Source organism: Silurus meridionalis, chromosome 24, assembly GCF_014805685.1.
Source record: "Silurus meridionalis isolate SWU-2019-XX chromosome 24, ASM1480568v1, whole genome shotgun sequence".
Classification (NCBI taxonomy): domain Eukaryota; kingdom Metazoa; phylum Chordata; class Actinopteri; order Siluriformes; family Siluridae; genus Silurus; species Silurus meridionalis.
Genome location: NC_060907.1, coordinates 1540328 through 1562696, shown reverse-complemented (window position 1 = coordinate 1562696; position 22369 = coordinate 1540328). Strand labels below are relative to the sequence as shown.

Below are 22369 nucleotides of genomic sequence, written 5' to 3'. Positions count from 1 at the left end.
TCCGAGTTGCGGCACACCAGCGCGAGCAGCACGCGGGGAGCGAGAACCGGAGACTCGGGGCTCCAGCGCTCCTCCGGGAAATAACCCAAACTCAGTCCGAGCACGAGCAGCGCCCAGGCGCCGGAGAGCAGCAGCGCGCCCCGGTGCATGGTGACCCGCTACACAACACTACACAACACTACACTACACTACAATACACAACACTACAACGCAACACATGCGCAGTCACGCAGCCAAGGAAACGTTTATTCCAGATGTTTTTCATTCATCACTAAAACACTAACACAACATCACAACATCAAACCCGCAGTTACACTTTCCACAATACCGGTGAGTCTCCTATCGCGCATCCGAGTTGTCCCCGCCCCTTTCCGAACACCCGACCAATTAGAATGTGCCAGAAAGTTTAGGGGGCGTGGTCAACATCATCCCTCGAGCAGTCAGAGAGCCAGATGTGAAACCGCAGGATGGAAAAACCTTTTTTTTTTCTTGTATATATTATTCACGTTAAACAATAAATCATTAAAAGTTTAAAATCTGTTCACCTCACACTGATGATCATGAACAGAACAACAGAGTTTTATATTAATAATGCATTTGTCTCCTTTTTATTTTCCGAATCAATTCCACACTCCTGTGTACCAGCAGGAGATCCACCAGGAACCCCAGAGCAACCTGGCTCTGAGGAACACCTGGAGTCCTAACAGAAAGACACAAAGAACTATAGGGGGGATTAAATGTCCACATCATGGAGAGACATGGACGTAATATTTGTCTTCTTCTGCGTGGATGATGAACAGGCCTTTAGCAGACGTTCTTATCCAGAGCGACGTACAAAAGTGCTTTGAGTCTCCAGCAATGAATTAATCTACACTGCTACACAAGATTACAAACTGAATATAAATCAGTCTATAACTCTTGAGTTTTACAAAGCATACTTGCAAAAGTGCTAATTTAAGTGTTTCAGGAAGATGAAGGTCTTCAACCGTTAGATGTTCAGACATCTAGGGGAAGTTCATTCCACCACCTCGGTGACAGAACAGAGAAGAGCCTTGAAGTATACTTACCTCTGGAGGTGGAGCAATGCTGGAGGATCTCAGACAGCATGGTGCAGTGTGAGATGTGATGAGGTCTCTGAGGTAAGATGGTGCTGGTCCATTTTTGGCCTTGTAGGCAGCTCATACATCTCAATCTATTTCTCCTTGATGAGTAGATCATTTTTAGAGTAATTTGGGGTCATCCAAGCGCTATAAGATTTTTTCCGATGAAGTTGCAGGTGTGCCTCAGCTCTTTTGGTTAGTCAAGATCTAAACATCACAAGAAAAGCATCAACCAAACTTGAAACGTCCCATAGATACAAATACACTACAATCCCAGTAGGATCAAACTGAACAGTGGACCTCAAGTCTCCATTCCCCATGCTTACCAGAGCTACGGCTGAATCTGCAATGTCTGCCTAATCCACTATTTCAGTCTAAAAAAGCATGAAAGAACTTCATGAGCATTAGCAGATAAATAGCCGTAAAACTCAATCTATAAATCTATAAGTCTATAAGATCTATAAACCTACATTTCATGTCTCGAAAAACACAGTCATCTTCAAGCAAAGTGGACATGGAGGTCTCGAAGTGCAGCTCTACTGCTGTGAATATTAAAGTGCTCCTGAAAAAAAAAAGACAGAGAAGAAAAAAAAGAGATTAAAGACAGATGATAGCGTGAAAGATTTAAAGTGATAGAATTCAAAGTTTGCAGTGTCGCGTTGATGTGAAGTTGCTCATTGTGCACATCAGCCAATGAACACACAGTATACTATAGTTGTAATATATGTCAAATTTACCAGATCATAAGCACTAAAGAATCTTCTCGAAGCTCCTGCTGTCTAGACAGTGCCAACGCTCTGCCCAGAACCTGTTCTTCAAGCTGAAATTCTAAATTCTGTTGATTTCTGCAATGGGCATGTTACTAATTCATGAGTTCCTTTTAATGACCAAAAGTATTTTTCTCTATGAAGAAAAAAGGTCGCTTATAGGACATATGCTCCTACACTTGACTTGACTTGACTTGCGTCTTATTCTCTTCACTATGAAATCGTGATACGTGAATGTTCAATGCATTAAATGAAACAAATGTGCGAATGAGTAAGTCAACAGTGGTTGTAAATAGTTTCTTCATGGGTGTGTGGAATTACATGGAATAATACAAGATGTATGTGAGATTCTTCCAGAGTTTTTTTATGTTGTGTGCATCTAAATTCACCACCAGGGTCTTCTCTTAATCACACATTGTTAGTTTGGGAGGGTTTTTTTTATTATTGATTTTTTTAAAACCAAAAAAACTTTTCTATAGTTTTGAATAGTTTTCTATCATTTTTCCCCCTGACAGAGTTTCAGACTGATGTTCTTATTCTGTGTACCAATAAATCCGAATCAGTATTGAAAAAATGGCAATGTTGCAAAACCATAATGCCTTTAAAGTACCTGTGCTTGGTTTTATCACATTACTGGCATCATAAATCCGTCACTTGAATCCAAACCAGGAAAATGATCAGAGATACTACACAACATTGAGTTACACAAACCTCAGAAATCAATTAGCATTTTCATATGTGCTTTTAGTCATTAAAGATCTACTCCTGAAGATATATATCTCCTTCCCAAACTGCAGTTTTATTCACATCAAGCTTTGCTCTAGACTCAAAGGTTTGGACCTGTATAGAAAATCAAAACACATCATTAGTAATGCAGTAGTAACTGTTACAAATCAGCGCACATTTGGCCTCATTACAGCTCATTAACTCTGTGATGCACAACATGGAGCTAAAGAGATTTCAGACCCATGTATTTCTTTTCTAGATCTTTATAAAAATTCATTTCAGCATTCAGTATTTCAGGAACTTTTCAATGAATTAGTTTTTGATCATCACATCATTATTTTCAGTGTTTTACAACATTCTACTCCAGATTACTTGAAGTTATAATTAAAAATTTTTTTTTTTTAAAGTACGGATTTTTGCCTTAAAAACAGCAGCAACTGCGCAAATGAGGACGGATATTGTTTCCACGGAAACACGTCGAGGTAAAGACTCCTGGACGACATCTCTGATGTGGAAATGGTTCCAAGTTCAGCTCCTGGCGTGCAATTCCACGTGGGAATTTGTGCTGCTCTGTTGTTCGATTTACAGCCATTTGAGTAAAACACAAAACAATTGAAATAAGAGACACGGCTTTTAAATGCACGTGTGAAAGGGTTAAAACTAGCCATCTAAAGTTCACTTTCAAGACATTTTTTCTTCTTTCTTCCTTTAACTGGCAGATTGAATGTCACAAACCTCGACTGGTATCTTCTCTCACAATGAGAGGTAAGTACACTTCAAGGCTCTTCTCTGTTCTGACACCGAGGTGGTGGAATGAACTTCCCCTAGAGATCTGACCAGTGGAGTCCCTGACTATCTTCAAGTGACCGGTGAAGACCTTCATCTTCCTGAAACACTTTTCAAGTTTGCTTTGTTCAAAAAAACAAAACCCCTCAACAGAGTTGTGGTCTGATTTATATTAAGTTTGTAATGTTGTGTACCAGTGTAGATTTCTTCATTAATAGAGACTCAAAGCACTTTTGTACGTCGCTCTGGACACGTCTGCTGCATACCATAAACGTAAATGAAGAACTAAATGCTTTCTATCAAGAGCCATTGCAGAATTCAGTCATTTCTCACTGGCTGTTTACTAACAAATTATAAATATAATATATAAAATACATCCGTATTCTGGTGGAAATGATTAGTAATTGATAATTCCAGTTTATTTTTAGCGTAGTTTGTGCTGGACACACACAGTCATGGAGGGGCAACACACTCCTACTGGTGGGTTTTATATGAAAATAAGGATCAGATCACTGAGGGGTAATTATTAGAGGAAGAGCAGCGTGTTTGATGGTGTTCCTCACACATGTTCCGCACTGTGATCTCACAAAGAGACACATCTTGCAAGACATGAAGACAAAAAACTAGAAGATGAAGAAGCTGAAGGTACCTCCTGAATAACTCTCAGCTGTATCATACGATAACAGCTACAATGGCGCCCCCTGTAGACCGCGCACAGTACTGCTGCTTGAGAAACGCCGATGTAGGAGTATCTGGATCAAGGTCCGACTCCGCCCCCTGGTGTTTTGTTTTTTCCACGTGTACTTATTTTGCTCAATTGATGTCAACGTGGCGCGTTTATTATTATTATTATTATTGTTGTTGTTGTTGTTGTTATTATTACATTCTAGTATTGTAATTATTTGGTAGGGGATTGACACAAACATCCAAATGACACTGGAAGTAGATTTCTATCAGCACAAGTTTATTAGTTATTGCATTAATATACCCGATCTGGCAACCCCAGTTACATCAGTGGACTCACACCGATACTAAGTTTCCTTTTCACGGAAAGAAAACTTTGAGACACACACACACACACACACACTGTACACACACACACACACACAATCTTCATGGCGTCCTCTCTGGATGAAGACCTCTCCTGCCCGGTTTGTTTGGAGATTTTTCAGGACCCTCAGCTCCTCTCCTGTGGTCACACGTTCTGCCGCAGATGTCTCGAACGTCACCGTGGTGTTTTGCCCTTATTCCACGCTGCATGTCCCGTGTGTCAGCAGACGATCCACCAGGAACCCGTGAGCAACCTGGCTCTGAGGAACACCTGCGAGTCCTACCAGAAGGAGAAAGAGAGAACAAGCGGAGAGGTTAAATGTCCACAGCATGGAGAGAAGCTGGTTTTCTTCTGCAGGGATGATGAACAGGCTTTATGTTCTCAGTGTAGGAAACAGCGTCACATGTCACACAGGGTTCAGTCTCTGAGACACTCTGTACTCCAGCGCAAGGTGAGATCAACTGTTTGACCTCTCTGGAACCTTCTCCAGATCATTCAGGCTTGGAGATAGGTCCATCCTGGTACAATTCCTGTTCAATCAGCATTCTAATCGATCGTCCTGGTACTATAAGATAATTAAAAATGAGTTTTAATCTGGAAATCAATGTTCCACAATGTTCTTAACCAAACCAATAACATTACTGAAACCTTCTGTGTGTGTGTGTGTGTGTGTGTGTGTGTGTGTGTGTGGTTCTGTCTAATCTACTGAATAAAGTGTTTATAAACTACACACTGCATCTGTGTGTTTATTGAAAACATCTCATCTCTGCAGGACGAAGTCAAAGCAGCTGTCCGACCAGCAGAGAAGGTTCTGGAGTCTTTAAGGAACAACACAGCGCTCGAGTGTCAAATCAAAAAGTGTATCGAGGTACGGTGTAGAACATGAGCTGTGGAAACACCAGAGTAGAAACAGGCTTTGTTGATCAGATGGTTGTTCCTGTTTTTCTTTCAATTCTAGAAAAATAAAAATCATCTTCCTTCTTCTCTCCCTTCTCTTTCTCTTTCTCTTCTTCCACCCTTACTGTTCAGTATGCATGTTACAGATACTCAGCATTATGAACTTTACAATTTCTTTCGCTTTTCTGCTCCACCTTTGCCACGTCACCTGCTCGTTGTTTGTCCTGGGATCCTTTGCTGCTATGTTCCACCCTGCAAATAAACCAGGTGCCTCAGGGGGGGGGAATAATAACATAACAAACACATGAAATCATCTGAATCATCTGGCTCTCTGAATCATCTGAATCATCTGGATCATCTGAATCATCTGAATCATCTGGATTATCTGGCTCTCTGAATCATCTGAATCATCTGGCTCTCTGAATCATCTGAATCATCTGGATCATCTGAATCATCTGAATCATCTGGATCATCTGGCTCTCTGAATCATCTGAATCATCTGGATCATCTGGCTCTCTGAATCATCTGGATCATCTGAAACATCTGGATCATCTGGCTCTCTGGATCATCTGAATCATCTGTATCATCTGGAACATCAATTCAACCACATACATTACAGTACAGAATGAAACACAACATTCCTCCATAATACAATGGAACAAAAAGTGAAACAAAACTAACTAGAACTTACAGACCTTCACACTGGTCTACAGAAATGCCAGATGTGCAGATGCATACAGAACACAGTATAATGAGACAATTACAGTGTGATACCGAGCAGTACACTAGACGTGTGTATCAGTGAGAATCAGGATGAGGGTTTGGGTCTGAGTGTAAGTATGGATCAGGATGAGGGTTTGGGTCTGAGTGTAAGTATGGATCAGGATGAGGGTTTGGGTCTGAGTGTAAGTATGGATCAGGATGAGGGTTTGGGTCTGAGTGTAAGTATGGATCAGGATGAGGGTTTGGGTCTGAGTGTAAGTATGGATCAGGATGAGGGTTTGGGTCTGAGTGTAGTATGGATCAGTTTGAGGGTTTGAGTCTAAGTGTGGGTATGGATCTGATGATGAGTATGGATCAGAATGAGATTATGGTTATGAGTGTATATATGGATCATTCTAGAAGTATGAGTATGGATCAACCTGTGTGTGACGATGGGTCACTCAGGAATGTATTCTTTCCTTTGTTAAACTTTTCTCTTTTTTGCTTTCTCTCTTTAAGTCTCAGGCGAGCAGACGGAGAAGCAGATAAAGAAGGAGTTTGAGAAGCTTCATCAGTTCCTCAGAGAGGAAGAGGAGGCCAGGAGAGCTGAGCTGAGGATGGAAGAAGAGCAAAAGAAAAGTAAAATAGTAGAATGGATTGAACTCGAGTTACAGTCTCTCTCTGATAGAGTGATGGAGGTGGAAGGAGAAATGGGGAATGATGACGTCACGTTCCTCGCGGTAATTCATGATGAAATCAGTTCAGTCCTTATTTTTCAGTTTAATGCTGGAATGTGCACATAATGTGTTTAATTTTTTGTGATTTATTTCAGAATTATCACAGCACTTACAGACGGTACGATTTCTAAGCTTTTCTCTTCTTGTGTATCAGTGTGTTTACATTAATAGGTCAAAACCATTGTGTGTATAGAAACACTTACATAAACCCTCCATGGATCTGTGCTTTAGGGCTCAATGCAAACCGTCAGATTCACAGCTGAACTCCGGGTCTGTGATCGATGTGACCAAACATGTGGGAAATCTGAGATTCAGAGTGTGGGAGAAGATGAAAGATCTCTGTCCTTACTGTGAGTAGGAAATGAGACCACTTAGATAGCGAAAAAACACAACGTTTGAAAGCAGAAAAACCATTTAATGTAGTTATTTTAACAAAAAACGTATATATACTTATATTTTTTTTATTCAGACCCAGTAATCCTAAACCCAAACTCCTCCCACATGGCTGTGTCTGGTGATCTGGTGGGAGCGAGCGGCTCCGCACGCAGGTTTTACCCCCCAAACCCTCTACAGAAGGCTGCTAACCGTATGGTTCTCGGATCACAGGTCCTGAAGGGCAAACTTAACTGCTGGGAAGTGGATGTGGGAAACGGCAAGAACTGGACCGTAGGTGTGTGTACTCGAAGGGGAGCTGAGAGTAACCAAACACAACCTTTAACCCCTCATAATGGGATCTGGGGTGTCTGCAGAAACGGGGATTTCTGTGATCCCGTGGGGTCTTGGGGATCTCGGTTTCAGATAACCAAGCCTCTGAAAACACTGCGTGTGAAGCTGATACAGCGTCAAGATTTCAACAACGGGAAAAAAATGTGGACTTTGAGTTTTGCTGATGCAAGTGATAATTCAAGGATCGTTTCTCTTGTTATTGATGATGGTGTTGGAAGGGAGTTCATTCCCTTTCTGATCCCAGAGGACGTAAATTCTCCCCTGCGCATCGTTCCTGTAAATGTAAACACCGTCACTGAGAACAAATTCGGTTTCTTTGAGAGGCACAAGGAAATGATGCCATTGTATTTCATGGTGTTCATCGTGTTGTTAATGGTGATGATGTTGGGGTTCAGGGCCTTGTTCACTTCCCAGTCTGCAAAATGATTGTAAAATGTTTATTCTGTAACGTTTAAATGCCATAATCTTGTGATCTTGTAACCTTTCACTTCTGCACATTCCTCTTCAATGCCATAGCTTTAGAACCATTTCTGTAATTCTGTCATTTTTAATAATGTCCACACATCTTGCACTGTAATAACCTTTATATTTATTGACTGTATATTCTTTCATATATACCACTTGCTGTAAATATGCTAGATATTTATCTGCACTTTTGCACGGCTGCTATATTTTGCACTTCTGGTAGATGCCAAACTGCATTTCTTGCTGTGTACTATCTATCTATCTATCTATCTATCTATCTATCTATCTATCTATCTATCTATCTATCTATCTATCTATCTATCTATCTATCTATCTATCTATCTATCTATCTAACACTCACACTGTCTATATTGTCTGTTTTGTCTTGTAGAGTTAAAGCTGAATGTATAGTGTTATTAATATCTGTACTTTGTAAATCACTAACAGCTGGAACCAAATTCCTTGTGTGTGTGTCAACACACTTGGCCAATAAACCTGATTCTGATTCTGATTACACACTGTAAACAAGATTCATAAGAATGAAAATGTCCTAAATTCATATGTTAAAGAACACACACACACACACACACACACACACACACACACACACACACACACACACACATTGATTAAATATACCTACGTTGGTGTTATAAAGGGGTGTAAAATAAACAGGGTGTGTTTAAAATATGAAGCATGAGAGTGTTTTATATGAAATAACAAAGTTCTCCTGAACTCTTACCCACACACACACATACACACACACCCACACACTCTTGCTGCTCAGCTGAAACACTTATTAAAACTGGTGTGTGCTATATCACATGCAAAACCTGTTTACCATCATCATACCTACCAAAAAAAAGTCAGTTGTATTGTTTTGCCATGCTTTAGTAACAGGATATTGTTTCCAGGAGGAAGTCATTGTGTAAGACTGTGTGTGTGTGTGTGTGTGTGTGTGTGTGTGTGTGTGTGCTTTATTCTTCGTCTATTTAATTCTCCGCTCAGAATTTGTGAAATTGGAACCACAGCCTGAGTGCACCGCCTCTATCAGGAAGTGTGCTCACTTTTCTAAACTCTCATCCGCTCCTCGCTCACCATCTCTTCATCTTCAGGTTCTTCTTTATGGCGTCCTCTCTCGAAGACGATCTCTCGTGCCCCGTGTGTTGTGAGCTCTATCGGGACCCTCAGCTCCTCTCCTGTGGACACACTTTTTGTCGCCAATGCCTCAAAAAACACTGGGCGGTAACCAGCACACGGGCATGTTCCGTGTGCCGCAGGGTGTGTGTGCAGGAACCCGTGACCAACCTGGCCCTGAGGAACACCACCGAGTCCTATCAGAGGGAGAAGGAACGGGAGAGGAAGGAGCGAGAGAGCGGCAGTGAAGTCAGATGTTCTCAACATAGAGAGAAAGTGGAGTACTACTGTAAAAGTGATGATGAAGTCATATGCTCCAAGTGCAGGAAGGAAGGACACAGAACGCACAGAGTTCAGCTTCTTGCACATGCTGTACGACAACACAAGGTGAGAGAGAGAGAGAGAGAGAGAAAGAGAGAAAGACAGAGGAAGAGAAAGACAGAGAGGGAGGGCAGGAAATAGGTGTGGATGTGCAAATCAAGAGGACAGGAAAGACTGTTTTGTGATATGATCTTACCCTAACCCTAGAACCTACATGAAATCTATTTACCAGACACAAATGCAAAGCAGCTACAGTTTCCTCCATAAGTTTTTGGACAGTCTTTCTTTTTTTCTTGTTATTTTGTTAATCTCAATGGATTTAAAATGGAACAATCAGTTATATTTACAGCATTTGGTAGACACTCCTTAATCCAGAGCAACAGTTATCTCAGTTATACAACTGAGCAATTGAGGGTTAAGGGCCTTGCTCAGGGGCCCCAGCAGTGGCAGCTTGATGGTGCTAGTATTTGAACCCATGACCTTTCAATCAGAAGTAAAACATCTTAAAAAGAGGTCGAACGATGGATTTTACCAATAGCTAGATCGGATCATATATGCCGATTAATCAAAATGAGGCTGGATAAAAAACGAACATAACACTCCATGTAAAATAGTACTGAACTTTTTCTATTTATTTATTTATTACAAAAATAAACAGTACTAAATCATGAAAATGTGCTAAAAGAAATAAACATTGACATATCAATTAATGAATAGAATTATATAATTACTAAATTATAAATAATAAGTTTAATACGCGCTCTCAGTGTAAAATAAAACAGCACGTGGCATCAGTGATTCACCTCTAGAGGCCGCTCTCGTAATGACAGTGGACCGGAAGCCGGAAAAACTATCTGTATGGATTTTTGCCGATAACAAATCATTTTAGCAATCAACTATCGGTGACGAATAACCGGCAAAACACGATAAACGACCGCTGCCTCTAATCTTATCCACTGAGGTACCCTTTCTCCTGATGAAATGATGTGAATAGATTGTTGACTTTAGCCTTTAATTTAACGAAGTTTAAAATAAAATATAAATTGCATTAATTGTTTATGAATAACACCCATGTTTTATGCAGTGCCTCCATTTTAACAGACAAACTAACATAAGATTTATTTTTCATATTAAAATCTAAATCCTTTGCAGTCAGTGATTTCCTGATTTTTCAATCCCAATGTTCATCGCTCAAGATTCTCTGCCAGATCTTTACCTCAGCAGGTTTTAGTCACTGCTTGTTGGTGGGTCTTTCTACTTTTGGTTTTATCTTCATGGGTTGAGAGCTGATGACTGACAAGGGTTTCTTTGCTTCAAGAAATTCTATTGTTGCTTTTTTGTGGGATGTTTTGGGTCATTATCAACCACTACTGTGAATCCTGCTACTTCCATCAGCAGTCACATCATCAATAAACACTAGTGATAAAGTTCCGCAGGCAGCCATACGTGATCCATGATCAAAAGCAAACCGCATCACCTGGCAAACATGAAGACATTTCTGTTCTTGAGTGTAACCTTGAGGTAAAACCTTTGAATTTACATTTCCTGTTTCACCAGGACCGAATAAAAGCTGCAATCCGTCCAGTTGAAAAAGCCATGCAGTCTCTAAAGAACGGCTCTTGTCAAAAAGCTCAAGTTGTCAAGTACATTCAGGTAACGCAACCTGTGTTTTTTATACAAAACAAACAGTTCCAGATCACACAAATTTAGTGAATTCCAGCTTCTGCCTTCTTGGTTTTTATCATAAACTTTTAGTTTCTTAGAGTAAAATTGTGCAACTCATCATGTGACTAATCAGCAAAAACGTAAACACTCTCTCTTTCTTTCTAATCTTGCTTTCTCTCTCAGGCTCAGGCCGAGCAGGCAGAAAGGCAGATAAAAGCAGAATTCAACAAATTTCACCATTTCCTCCAAAAGGAGGAGGCGGCCAGAATGAAAGCACTGAAGATAGAAGTGGAGAGAAAGAAAGGAAAGGTGAAGGAAAAGATAGAACGAGAGATATTGCTTCTTTCTGACAGAGTGAAGGAGGTGGAGGAAGAAATGGAGAATGAAGATGCTACATTCATGAAGGTACGCAACAAGTTTCAAACGTACACTGGGTCTCAGCTGTGGGAAAAAATTACCACAGAAATGAATATTTCTCTCCACAAAAAAACCTGGGCCTTTCCAAGGAGACCCTCAGGGGTCACAGCATTTATACTGCCATTGTGGATTTTGTTCATTTCAAAATTTCTGCTCATGTTCTCAATCCAGCTGGATGACAATTAAAATGTTGGATTTTTTTCATGTCATTTTTTGGATAAACTCAAACCGACACTCTTTACAAACATGGAATGCAGAAAAGCATCTCAAAACAATGACAAACCATGATGTGCATGAGCTACACCACGAGCTGAAGACCACATCGGGTTTCAGTCATGTCAGCTGGAGGACAGCAATCTGAGGCTACATTATCAGTCACATGTTAATCTAATCTCTCAGATCGTTCACGTCTGATTGTGACCTCTCATCAACAAGGCACTTCCACATGCAGAACTGTAGCTCAATGGGTCGCACGAATAGAACGTTGTGCGTGAATATTCCAGAAGATTAGTAACTTCTGAAATACTCAAAGGAGCCCATATGGTACCAGCAACTATGTTTAATTCAATTTGATCTTATTTGTATAGAGACGAGTGGGAAATAAAATAACATTTGTCCATAAGTTGACTCTAATTAAGGTGCCAGGGTGACAGTAGCGCCCCCTGAGATGGTATGAGGAAGAAACTTTATCAGGATCCAGACTCAGAAGGAACCCATTCTCATCTGGGTGGCACCAAATGTCCATTCATTACAATTTTTTTTCATTTAAAGTCACATGATCACTCTGAATTCTGAGGTTCGATGTGAACCTGGACTGAAGTTGTTTGACCCGTAACTTCATGGTTTTATGTGCTTTGCTGCTACACTACTGGAGGGTTGTATAAGTGTATACAGGAGAAGTACTTTAGATGGATGTCCATCATAATCCTGACAAGTTCTACACCATTTACTTGAAGTGAAGAGATAGAATTTTTTTCAAAATGATGACGTTTTTTCGATGGGATTTTTGTAGTGTAGTAACATATTGTTGCTTTTCTTGTCTTTCAGAATTATGAGTTCATACTTCAGAGGTATGTTGTATTTAATATATAGTTCATATAAAGTGAGGTGAATTGTGTATGCATTTGTAGGAATACAGAACACTATCACATTTACAGTCTATAGTATTTGATGTATACAGTACTGTACTGTATTGACATTTTACTTCATTTTATAATTTATAATTATATTTTTATTAATAAATGTCATTATTTCAACAAATGCAATTCCGTGATCAACCGGGGTCACGAGATGTTTCGGTTCTCATATGTTCTGTTGTTACCCCTGACAGCAAATACACTATTATATAGTGGTTTGTATTTGTTAAATCTTGCATGTGTTAAAGGTACAGTTCTAAACCATGTTCTCTGGTTACTTCCTTCTGTCTTCTTAGTTACCTCATTTTGTACCTTGTTTTTCAGGTTCCATTTTATGTAAATCCAGTTAGATTGTGTTTTGTAGATTATAAAAGACTGTATATTATAAATCTCCCCATGGCGACCCTGTTGAAAAAAATACCAGAATCTATTAGGGGTTGGAAAAAAAAATCGATTCACCAAACTATCGCGATTCTTTTTAAAACGATTTTGAGATCGATTTGTTTACTTCAGAATCGATATATATTTAATTATTTTACTTTTCCAGAGAGGTGGTGGGAAGACGTTACCGCTTTTATTCCAACAGAGGGCGTATTTTGTAGTTGTCTGTATTAGATGACGTCGTATCCGTTTTAAGCTGGCGCGAGAAAGCAAAACCATGGCTGAGGCAGGGAAGTAAATCCGTTTTTAACGGATTAAGATCCTGCTTTAGTCACAGAAAATGCGTCTAATATGGTTATCGCTGGCCAATTAACCGGCTTACTCCATTTTAAGTGCTACGCGAACACTCATAATCTGACCTCACAGCGCGCACTGAAGCTGAGTAACTGAAGTAACTGAGTTACTCGGACGAGTACGACGCAAAACTGGATATTTCCATAGAAGTGCTGCAGGACTTCATGTTTTGCAGGAAAAACAAACGTTACTGGAGCTCCCTGTGCACAAACTTATAACAGACGTTTTAACGAGATGGAATAGTGCCTATGACATGGTTGAACGTTTTCTGGAGCAACAGGCTGCAGTAACAGCTGCACTGCTCTCACCTGAGGTGAGGAAGAGAGAGAAGGATATTAGCAGTTGAGTTGGACATTGGAACAGTTTAAACAGCACTTTTATTTTATTTCAGAGAGTTTTGTTTTTAGTTATTTTGTTGCACATTTGAATATTATATTCAAGTTTTTGGTACTTGAAAGTTTTATGGTTCAAGGTTCTTTATGCACCATGTATGTATGTGCTCCTGAAATAAAAACTTTAAAGGAATGTGATGCATTGTTTTTGTTAATATAACTCATATACAGTCTCTTTAAGGGTATGATCAAGCATTTGCTATTGTCTAATCTTTATTAAGCAAACAAAAATCACAATTTAAACAATGAATCGCAATAGCTGCAGAATCGCAATATGTATTGAATCGGCACAAAAGTATCACCAGATTAGTGAAGTGCCCAGCCCTAGAATCTATAGAAACCATCACCGGTTTCCTAATGGTTTCCACAACAAATACCATTACAGACTATCCAAACCAAATTTACCTTTTTAGAAACTTATTGTAGTCTGGAGGCTCAATTAAATTCTAATAGAGTCCATTAGATACAGACGTGAGCTACAAGTTCCCAAATGTCTTCTATTGGTCCTTAAATGTATCAGATAAAACATTTCACTCACAAGGCACAGGAGTACACCATCACAGCTTCAATTCAAACCAATACATTTCCCATTAAAACCATTCCATATTCTATGTGGGTTTCCGTTGTTTTAATAATGCAAGATACTTTCTGGAAAAAGAAGTTTTCATGATGTTTGGTCAATTTCCTACGTTTGTTTCAGAGCTCAATACACGGTAATGGATTCAGAATTACATTCAGAGAATCTTATCAACATGGCTGAACATGTGGGAAATCTGGGATACAAAGTGTGGGAGAAGATGATGGACATTTTCCTTTACTGTGAGTAAAACTAAGGATTGGTTTTATCCAGAAAGGTATGATATTGTGATGTCAGATTAATCATGAGGTATCACAAATCCTTTTTTCCTCCATCCAGATCCAGTTCTTCTGAATCTGAACAGTGCCCCTGAGGACTTTTCCATATCAGATGACCTGGCAAGTGTAAAAAGGTCACGTGACATGCGACTGAACCCTATTCCATTTCATGGGAACCACTTGGTGCTGGGATCTGAGGGATACGGTGACGGCTTTCATTGCTGGAACGTCGAGGTGGGAGACAGTAAGCACTGGACTCTCGGCATGTGCCAGCACAGAGGAGATAATAACGTGGTCCGACAGTTGACTCCTGAAATGGGCTTCTGGGGTCTGAGTAGAAAGGGGGAGTCCTACATGCTCCTGACCTCCTTCAAATACTTATTCCGGATACACAAGAAGCCCCGAACCGTGCAGGTGCAACTGGGAAGGTGGTGTACGTTAGGTAACCCGAACATGAGTCGGATGGTCAGATTTGTGGACGTCAGCGATGGAGCTGTGATTGCGTTTTATACTGGACTTCCAAATGGCGTGCAGTTGTTTCCATTCCTGATCCCGGAAGATCGTTACTCCTACCTGCGCATTGCTCCTGCTTCTCCATCCCTGATCATACAGCACATGGTTGTAGAGACACAACAAAGTCCAATCCCTGTTTACCTTATATATGCACTTATAGTTTGTTTGTTCATTTGGATGTTATTAGTTGAAATTAATAAGGTTAGTGACTGAGTTAGAAGCTGAAAGTGAGAAACATCCACCATGTGCAGACTCGTAAGCAATCACACCGAGTGTGACATGCACCACATGCGGTGTTTACTATAACAGGAAAAGAACAAAATCATTCACACACACACACACACACACACACACACACACACACACACACACACACACACACACACACACACAGTATTCCTATTACTCACACAGTTAGATTAATAAATACACTGTATGGCCTATATAATAAATACACTATAATAAGCTCCACTCTTCTGGGAGGATGTTCCTCTAGATTTTAGAGTATGCCTCTGTCTTCTAAGAGATGTTTCATTAGTTTGGGTGAGATTTGTGTGAGATTCAAAGTTGACTGTCATTTATTTATTTTTGATCTGCCTGATTTAGGTGAAATCTAATGTCATGCAAATTTAAATTGGCATTTTATTCCTATTCTAATAGATTTTTCAAAAACTAACGTAAAGAAAGAGTCAATTTCCAGACAAACAAACTGCAGATTCTGTTTTATCTTTTATTTAAATGCCTTAATCAGATGGCTGGTAAACACAATAACAAACAAATCATCTTATTATTGGATACCTTTACACTGCCAGCTTTCTAAAATGAAAGGCTGTGTTACAGAATAGAGAATTACACAAGCATTATATTCAATTTATTATCATATTTTAAATATATATATATTTATAAAAACGTATCATATTTATTAAAAGTTATATACAATGAGAAAAGCTGCTAAGGCATTCAATGTAATTGAGTAAAATGTATTTTATAAAGACAGTTGAGAAACAGCGCACCCTGGTGGTGATCAAGGTTATAATTAATATAGTTATTAGCTCATAAACGGAACTAAAAAATGAATATTAAAATCAACTGAGTCTCTAGTAGAATAAGAGCGTTATTCTACATGATGTTCACTTATTTAACAACAGTAACAGTGGCTTGCACAATGTTCAGGGGACCAGAGAATTGTGGGTAATTTTGCAGATGCCTACATGGTGACTGGGGGATCAGTGGTGGTCATGTTTTTTGGCAGATTAGAGGGGGTTGTGGGTAAATGTGCAGAGGGGTACACTGTGTTTGGCAGATCAGAGGGGGTTGTGGGTAACTCTGCAGTGGTGTCCATCTTTTAGCAGATCAGAGGAAGTTGTGGGTAACTGTGCAGAGGTGTCCATGGTTTTTAGCAGATCAGAGGAGGTTGTGTATGACTTTGCAATCGGGTACACTGTGTTTGGCAGATCAGTGGGGGTTGTGGGTAGTTGTGCAGAGGGGTACACTGTGTTTGGCAGATCAGAGGGGGTTGTGGGTAACTGTACAGTGGGGTATATTGTGTTTGGCAGATCAGACGGGGTTGCGGCTAACTGTGCAGAGGGGTAAACTGTGTTTGGCAAATCAGTGGGGTTGTGGGTAACTGTGCAGTGGGGTACATTGTGTTTGGCAGATCAGACGGGGTTGCGGGTAACTGTGCAGTGGAGTACACTGTGTTTGGCAGATCTGTGGAGGTTGTGGGTAGTTGTGCAGAGGGGTACACTGTGTTTGGCAGATCAGTGGGGGTTGTGGGTAACTGTGCAGTGGTGTACACTGCGTTTGGCAGATCTGTGGAGGTTGTGGGTAGTTGTGCAGAGGGGTACACTGTGTTTGGCAGATCAGTGGGGGTTGTGGGTAACTGTGCAGTGGTGTACACTGTGTTTGGCAGATCAGTGGGGGTTGTGGGTAGTTGTGCAGAGGGGAACACTGTGTTTGGCAGATCAGAGGGGGTTGTGGGTAACTGTGCAGTGGTGTCCATGGTTTTTAGCAGAACAGAGGGGGTTGTGGGTAACTGTGCAGTGGGGTACACTGTGTTTGGCAGATCAGAGGGGTTGTGGGTAACTGTGCAGTGGTGTCCATGGTTTTTAGCAGAACAGAGGGGGTTGTGGGTAACTGTGCAGTGGGGTACACTGTGTTTGGCAGATCAGATGGGGTTGTGGGTAACTGTGCAGTGGTGTCCATGGTTTTTAGCAGAACAGAGGGGGTTGTGGGTAACTGTGCAGTGGGGAACACTGTGTTTGGCAGATCAGAGGGGGTTGTGGGTAACTGTGCAGTGGTGTCCATGGTTTTTAGCAGAACAGAGGGGGTTGTGGGTAACTGTGCAGTGGGGTAAACTGTGTTTGGCAGATCAGAGGGGTTGTGGGTAACTGCAGTGGTGTCCATGGTTTTAGCAGAACAGAGGGGTTGTGGGTAACTGTGCAGTGGGGTACACTGTGTTTGGCAGATCAGATGGGGTTGTGGGTAACTCTGCAGTGGTGTCTATGGTTTTTAGCAGATCAGAGGGGGTTGTGGGTAACTGTGCAGTGGCGTACACTGTGTTTGGCAGCTCAGACGGGGTTGTGGGTAACTGTGCAGTAGCATATACATTTTTTGGGGAATCATAGGGGATTCTGGGTAATTGTGCAGTGACGTACACTGAGATTAGGCGATCAGAGGGGGTGTTGGATAGAGGAATAGCTGAGTAATAGGCAGTTGCCTCAGGATCAGGATGGTGTCTGTAGTCTGTAATCTCCTCATAGTAAGGAATCTAAAAAAAACAACAAAGAAGAATATAAGTTAACACATAAATAAACGACTGGACAATCCCCTTTTCTCTCTTTCATTTAGCTACTCTATGGTACAGGTATAGATCATTACCAGTAGTAAATTTGTACAGTGTTTTAACACCCTTTGAATAGTGTTCTAGAGTGAATCTTACTTAAATATGTATTTCCCAAAAAATCTTGTAATGTGAACATATTCTTAAAAAAGTAATTCACTCCTCCCTACCACACATACGCAAACTCTGAACCATAAAATACATCATATTTTCAAGTCACGTGACACAGACTCAATCACAAGTGGCTTGTACTGAAAAAGAACTCAATATTAAACCCATAATTCATGTTCAACACTCATGATACTCACTTCTGAAGGTTTTTCCATTACAGGTTTGTGCAGGGAACCTGGGGCACATTCTGGGAAGTCTTTGGCTGTTAAAAACAGTACATCTTTTTAAAAATAGTCTAAAAAGTAGTTTAGGCTAAGAATTGTCAATGATTTTTCTCTTTTGTTTTGCCCGAATTAATATACATATCAGTATTTTCTAATCCCAGACAATTGTTTCTGGATTTGATTAAGAATAGAAAAAGCAAATTATGATCATATTTGTAATCTTCTAAATGAAAACATTTTTCTATTTGGTGTAGTTATATTTAACCGATAGACTGTGACTATGGCTGTTTTGTACCTTGTGACTTCTTCCATTTCTGCTGGTAGAAGATCAGTGCTAATCCAACACCAAGCAGCAGAATCACAAAAACAACCACAGAGATGGTGATGAAGTATTTCCGAGATGGTGATGGAGAATCTGGATCAGATTACATTAGAGGGAAGATATTAATGAGGCTCCAGTAAGTCAAAGTATGTGACTGACTCCTACCTCAGGTAATGAGACAAAGACTGATGTGAAAGTTGGTTATAATGACCGTATTTATATCAGTGAGTAACGTATCAGTAATTCTGTCAACTGGTAACCATTAAAACAACCACCAAGAAGATCAAAGCAACCACCTAGCAACACACTAGCAACTAACAACCACCTGGTATAGCACAGACACTGCCAAGTGACACTAGCAACCACTTGAAATAACCTAGCAACCGCTTAGGAGCATCAACTGAGTTGACAACCAACTGGGTTATCATAGCCAACAACTAGCGACACCATAGCAGCCAACCAGGTTAGCATAGCCAACACCTACCAGCACTTTGAAAAATTTCAATATCAATGACAACAAAACTCTAAAATATATTAACATGTTTCAGTGTACTTCATTCATGAACTTTACCCTTCTGTGTATATAGGGGTCTACGCACTGAAGCTGCATAGGTCTTTTTGTTATTCTACCTTTTAATTTCTACTTCTTCTTTTTCTGGCTTGAATGTCTCTGACAGTGCATAGGACGGTCTGGTAAAAAGTTGTGAAATTTTTCCACTTTGATTGAGGAAGGGGCTAAGATCTACTGCCACCACTGGGTTCATTTTGTTCTGAAATGGAAGTGCATTGGTAGTCATAAATTTGGAATTCTATTTTCATGACCATGACCTGAGGCTATGAAAGAAAGTCTGTGACTGTGGTCTGGTCATAATTTCCAATCAAAATGCTAAAAATTCTTACATCGAAGTGCCATTTTTGCTCCTCTCAATTCTGTTCAAACTTCATCAGATTTGGTTCACATCAACATGACTACCTGCTGCCCATCTAGACCTTTTCTGCTACAATCAGAGAATTACTCCACTGTCTGATAAAAACATGCAGATCATGAATGAAACTACAAATTATTCTTAAATCACTTTAAGTAAAATATTAATTCTGCTGTTCTACACTTATTAAGCAACAGTAGCACATCTGTGAATTTCTGGTTTACTGAATCTGGCTTTATGTATTCAAAGATGCTGCTTGCAGTTATTATTATTATTATTATTATTATTATTATTATTATTATTATTATTATTATTCAGATTCTGTCTATCTCAAACATAATGCCTGAACTTCCTAGCAATAATAAACCAAAAAGTTGTTGGTGTCTTCATGTCTGGACCTGATTTGCCCTCCCATGATGAAAACAGACCACAAATATATTTATTGGAAAGTCTTACCAGGTTCAGGTGTGTCTGATGGAACATCTGGATTTTTGGTTGTGAATTGCGCTGCTTCTGGTCATGTGCATCATTCATATGATTATGAATGATGAGCATGTTCATATATTAATGAAAAGATAAGTCATAATTAAAATAAGTGATAATGATATGGGGAACTAAAACCCCTGTACTGCACTGGTTCCCAGTATTGTTCCTTCAAATAGATTCTTATTTACAGAGCTTCTGTTTCAATCATCTCAATATCTGCAAAAATATAAATGATGGTAAAAAATTTCTCACCAGTAGTTTGGAGATGTATTGTTGTGAAGAGCGAGTGAGAAATGATCTCAGTCTCATCCTTAACAACTGCACAGAAATAAACTCCTCCATCGTCTTCTCTCACATCATTAATGTTCACACTGAACACTTTATTCCTCACGTCATCAGAAATGGAGAATCTGTCGTCCTGATGCTGTTCTGCTCCACTGGTGAGGATTATTTCAGTTAAAGAGCGATTGTTCTGTTTGTAGAAAGACTTTATATTTCTTTCAAACTCTTCTGGATAGGAGCAGCTGATCGTCACATTCTGTCCCAAAGAACCTGCTACTGATTTCATCTCACTGCAACACGGATCTGTCAATCACACAAACTGAATTAGTGTAGAATTATTTATACCTCAGCTTTTATATCACAAATTCAGCTTTTATCTACTTTAAATGTAGGTGTGTGTGTTTTATCTGCACAAAGAGAAAATCAACATCACTATGATTCTGATGAAGGAGCAAAATAAATAAAATAAAATAAACAGCATCTGAAAAGTTTTACACTTCACCTGATTTTATATTTATAAATGTCCAGGAAAAATCTCGACATAAATTTATTTACTAGTCATCATAGATCAGCTGAACACAACGGTTTTATACTGAATTATATTAAATATATTTTAACACTAAAATATATAAAATATCAAGCAGTTAAAGATTTCTCACCACGGTTCAGTTTCAGGTTAATGTCCTGATTCCACACACTGTGTTCTCCAACCTGATACAGTCCAGTATCCTCTACCCTCAGGGTTCTGATTATCAGTGTAAGACTTTGATCAGAGAAAATCAGAGTAAATTTGCCCTTATGACCATCTCTGATCAACTCTGTGCCCCGAGCTTCTATTATCCTTTCACACTGATGGCCTGGTTTTAATTTGCAAAAATACACAGTAGATCTCCAATTTATTTTGTGTTTGAATTCAATTATGACGTGACCTCCTGGGAAACCAGTCACATCCAAACAGTACACTGGACCTGCCAATCAAAATAAAATCATTTCAGTCATTTTTCTGATAATAATAATAATAATAATAATAATAATAATAATAATAATAATAATAATAAATTGTCACTACTACATTTCAGCACTAACACACAGTAACTGCAGCACAACATCCTGAAGGTTCCTCCTGCTCCACTCTGTAGTTTCTTATGTAAAGTAGAATAACTGACCTGAGATCAGGTAGAAGGTGGTGATTAGGAGGAGCTGGATCTTCATTCTGTACTGACATAAAAGCTTCACTGGTGTTCACAATCACTTCATTCTGCCATCAAACAACGTCTGTGGGAATTTAAGTATGAAGAATGTGTTTCTGTGTAGTTTCTACATCTCTCTACCACCAGTTGTGTAGGCTTTGATCATTTCCTCTTTCTGTGGTGTGTGTCGTACTCAAATACTCAGAATCCTCCTGCTGTTAATGTTGCATCACCATCATCTCTCAGCTGATCAATTACTTTATAAAAAAATAATCAAACCCTGAAAAAAATTACAAAACCTCTTCCCAACCATCGTCTCTCTCTCTCTCTCTCTCTCTCTCTCTCTCTCTCTCTCTCTCTTTATCTTTCTCTCTCTCTCTCTCTCTCTCTCTCTCTCTCTCTCTCTCTTTATCTTTCTCTCTCTCTCTCTCTCTCTCTCTCTCTCTCTCTCTCTCTCTCTCTCTCTCTCTCTCTCTCTCTCTCTCTCTCTCTCTCTTTATCTCTCTCTCTCTCTCTCTCTCTCTCTCTCTCTCTCTCTCTCTCTCTCTCTCTCTCTCTCTCTCTCTCTCTCTCTCTCTCTCTCTCTCTTATCTCTCTCTCTCTCTCTCTCTCTCTCTCTTCCACTCTCTCTTCAACGTTGTGTTGGTTTAAGAACAGTTGCTGATATTTCTGTGGTATTTGACTGGTGAGGAAACACACGTCTGTCTGTTTGGTCATTTCCTGTTTTGGATCAGTGTCAGTTATTCCTGTCTAAAAACCTGCTTTCAACATCGATGATCAAATACCTACAAAAATAAAATGTCTTTTTTCTGTTCTGATGATAAACTCACACTGGTGCCACACAGCACACACAGATTC

General features: G+C 39.8%; 4 protein-coding genes across 6 annotated transcripts in view; 2 read left to right on the top strand and 2 right to left on the bottom strand.

The window, feature by feature from the left end:
• The window catches only part of LOC124378257 (procollagen galactosyltransferase 1-like), a 20634-nt gene extending 19042 nt beyond the window's left edge, over window positions 1-1592 (bottom strand). For 2 of the 3 annotated variants that reach the window (XR_006924190.1, XM_046837827.1), the window contains exon 1: window positions 1-362. This exon is cut by the window's left edge and continues 69 nt beyond it. Coding sequence is in view for 2 of the 3 variants with exons in the window: in XM_046837827.1 (XP_046693783.1) it covers window positions 1-149 (149 nt within the window). In the remaining variant the exon portion in view is untranslated. Of the gene's footprint in view, window positions 363-1570 lie in introns of those variants that run through there. The other variant, XM_046837829.1, reaches the window with a different exon arrangement.
• A 2700-nt stretch (window positions 1593-4292) lies between these two features.
• Window positions 4293-8196, top strand: LOC124378575 (E3 ubiquitin-protein ligase TRIM35-like). Its single transcript, XM_046838305.1, has 7 exons — window positions 4293-4881; window positions 5203-5298; window positions 5843-5945; window positions 6549-6769; window positions 6862-6884; window positions 6998-7116; window positions 7236-8196. Exons 1-7 carry the CDS (start codon window positions 4495-4497, stop codon window positions 7916-7918), a joined length of 1632 nt encoding a protein of 543 aa, XP_046694261.1. The 5' UTR covers window positions 4293-4494; the 3' UTR covers window positions 7919-8196.
• A 594-nt stretch (window positions 8197-8790) lies between these two features.
• On the top strand, window positions 8791-17490 carry LOC124378502 (zinc-binding protein A33-like). The gene is made up of 6 exons (XM_046838193.1): window positions 8791-9481; window positions 10973-11068; window positions 11264-11485; window positions 12545-12567; window positions 14461-14579; window positions 14677-17490. The coding sequence occupies exons 1-6, from the start codon at window positions 9083-9085 to the stop codon at window positions 15339-15341; spliced, it is 1524 nt and encodes a 507-aa protein (XP_046694149.1). The 5' UTR covers window positions 8791-9082; the 3' UTR covers window positions 15342-17490.
• Window positions 17491-17538: 48 nt separating this feature from the next.
• Window positions 17539-21217, bottom strand: LOC124378574 (CMRF35-like molecule 8). The gene is made up of 6 exons (XM_046838303.1): window positions 20981-21217; window positions 20292-20624; window positions 20010-20066; window positions 18601-18720; window positions 18279-18343; window positions 17539-17898 (listed from the first exon to the last, which is right to left on the bottom strand). Exons 2-6 carry the CDS (start codon window positions 20605-20607, stop codon window positions 17539-17541), a joined length of 918 nt encoding a protein of 305 aa, XP_046694259.1. The 5' UTR covers window positions 20608-20624; window positions 20981-21217.
• Between the last annotated feature and the right edge of the window lie 1152 nt (window positions 21218-22369).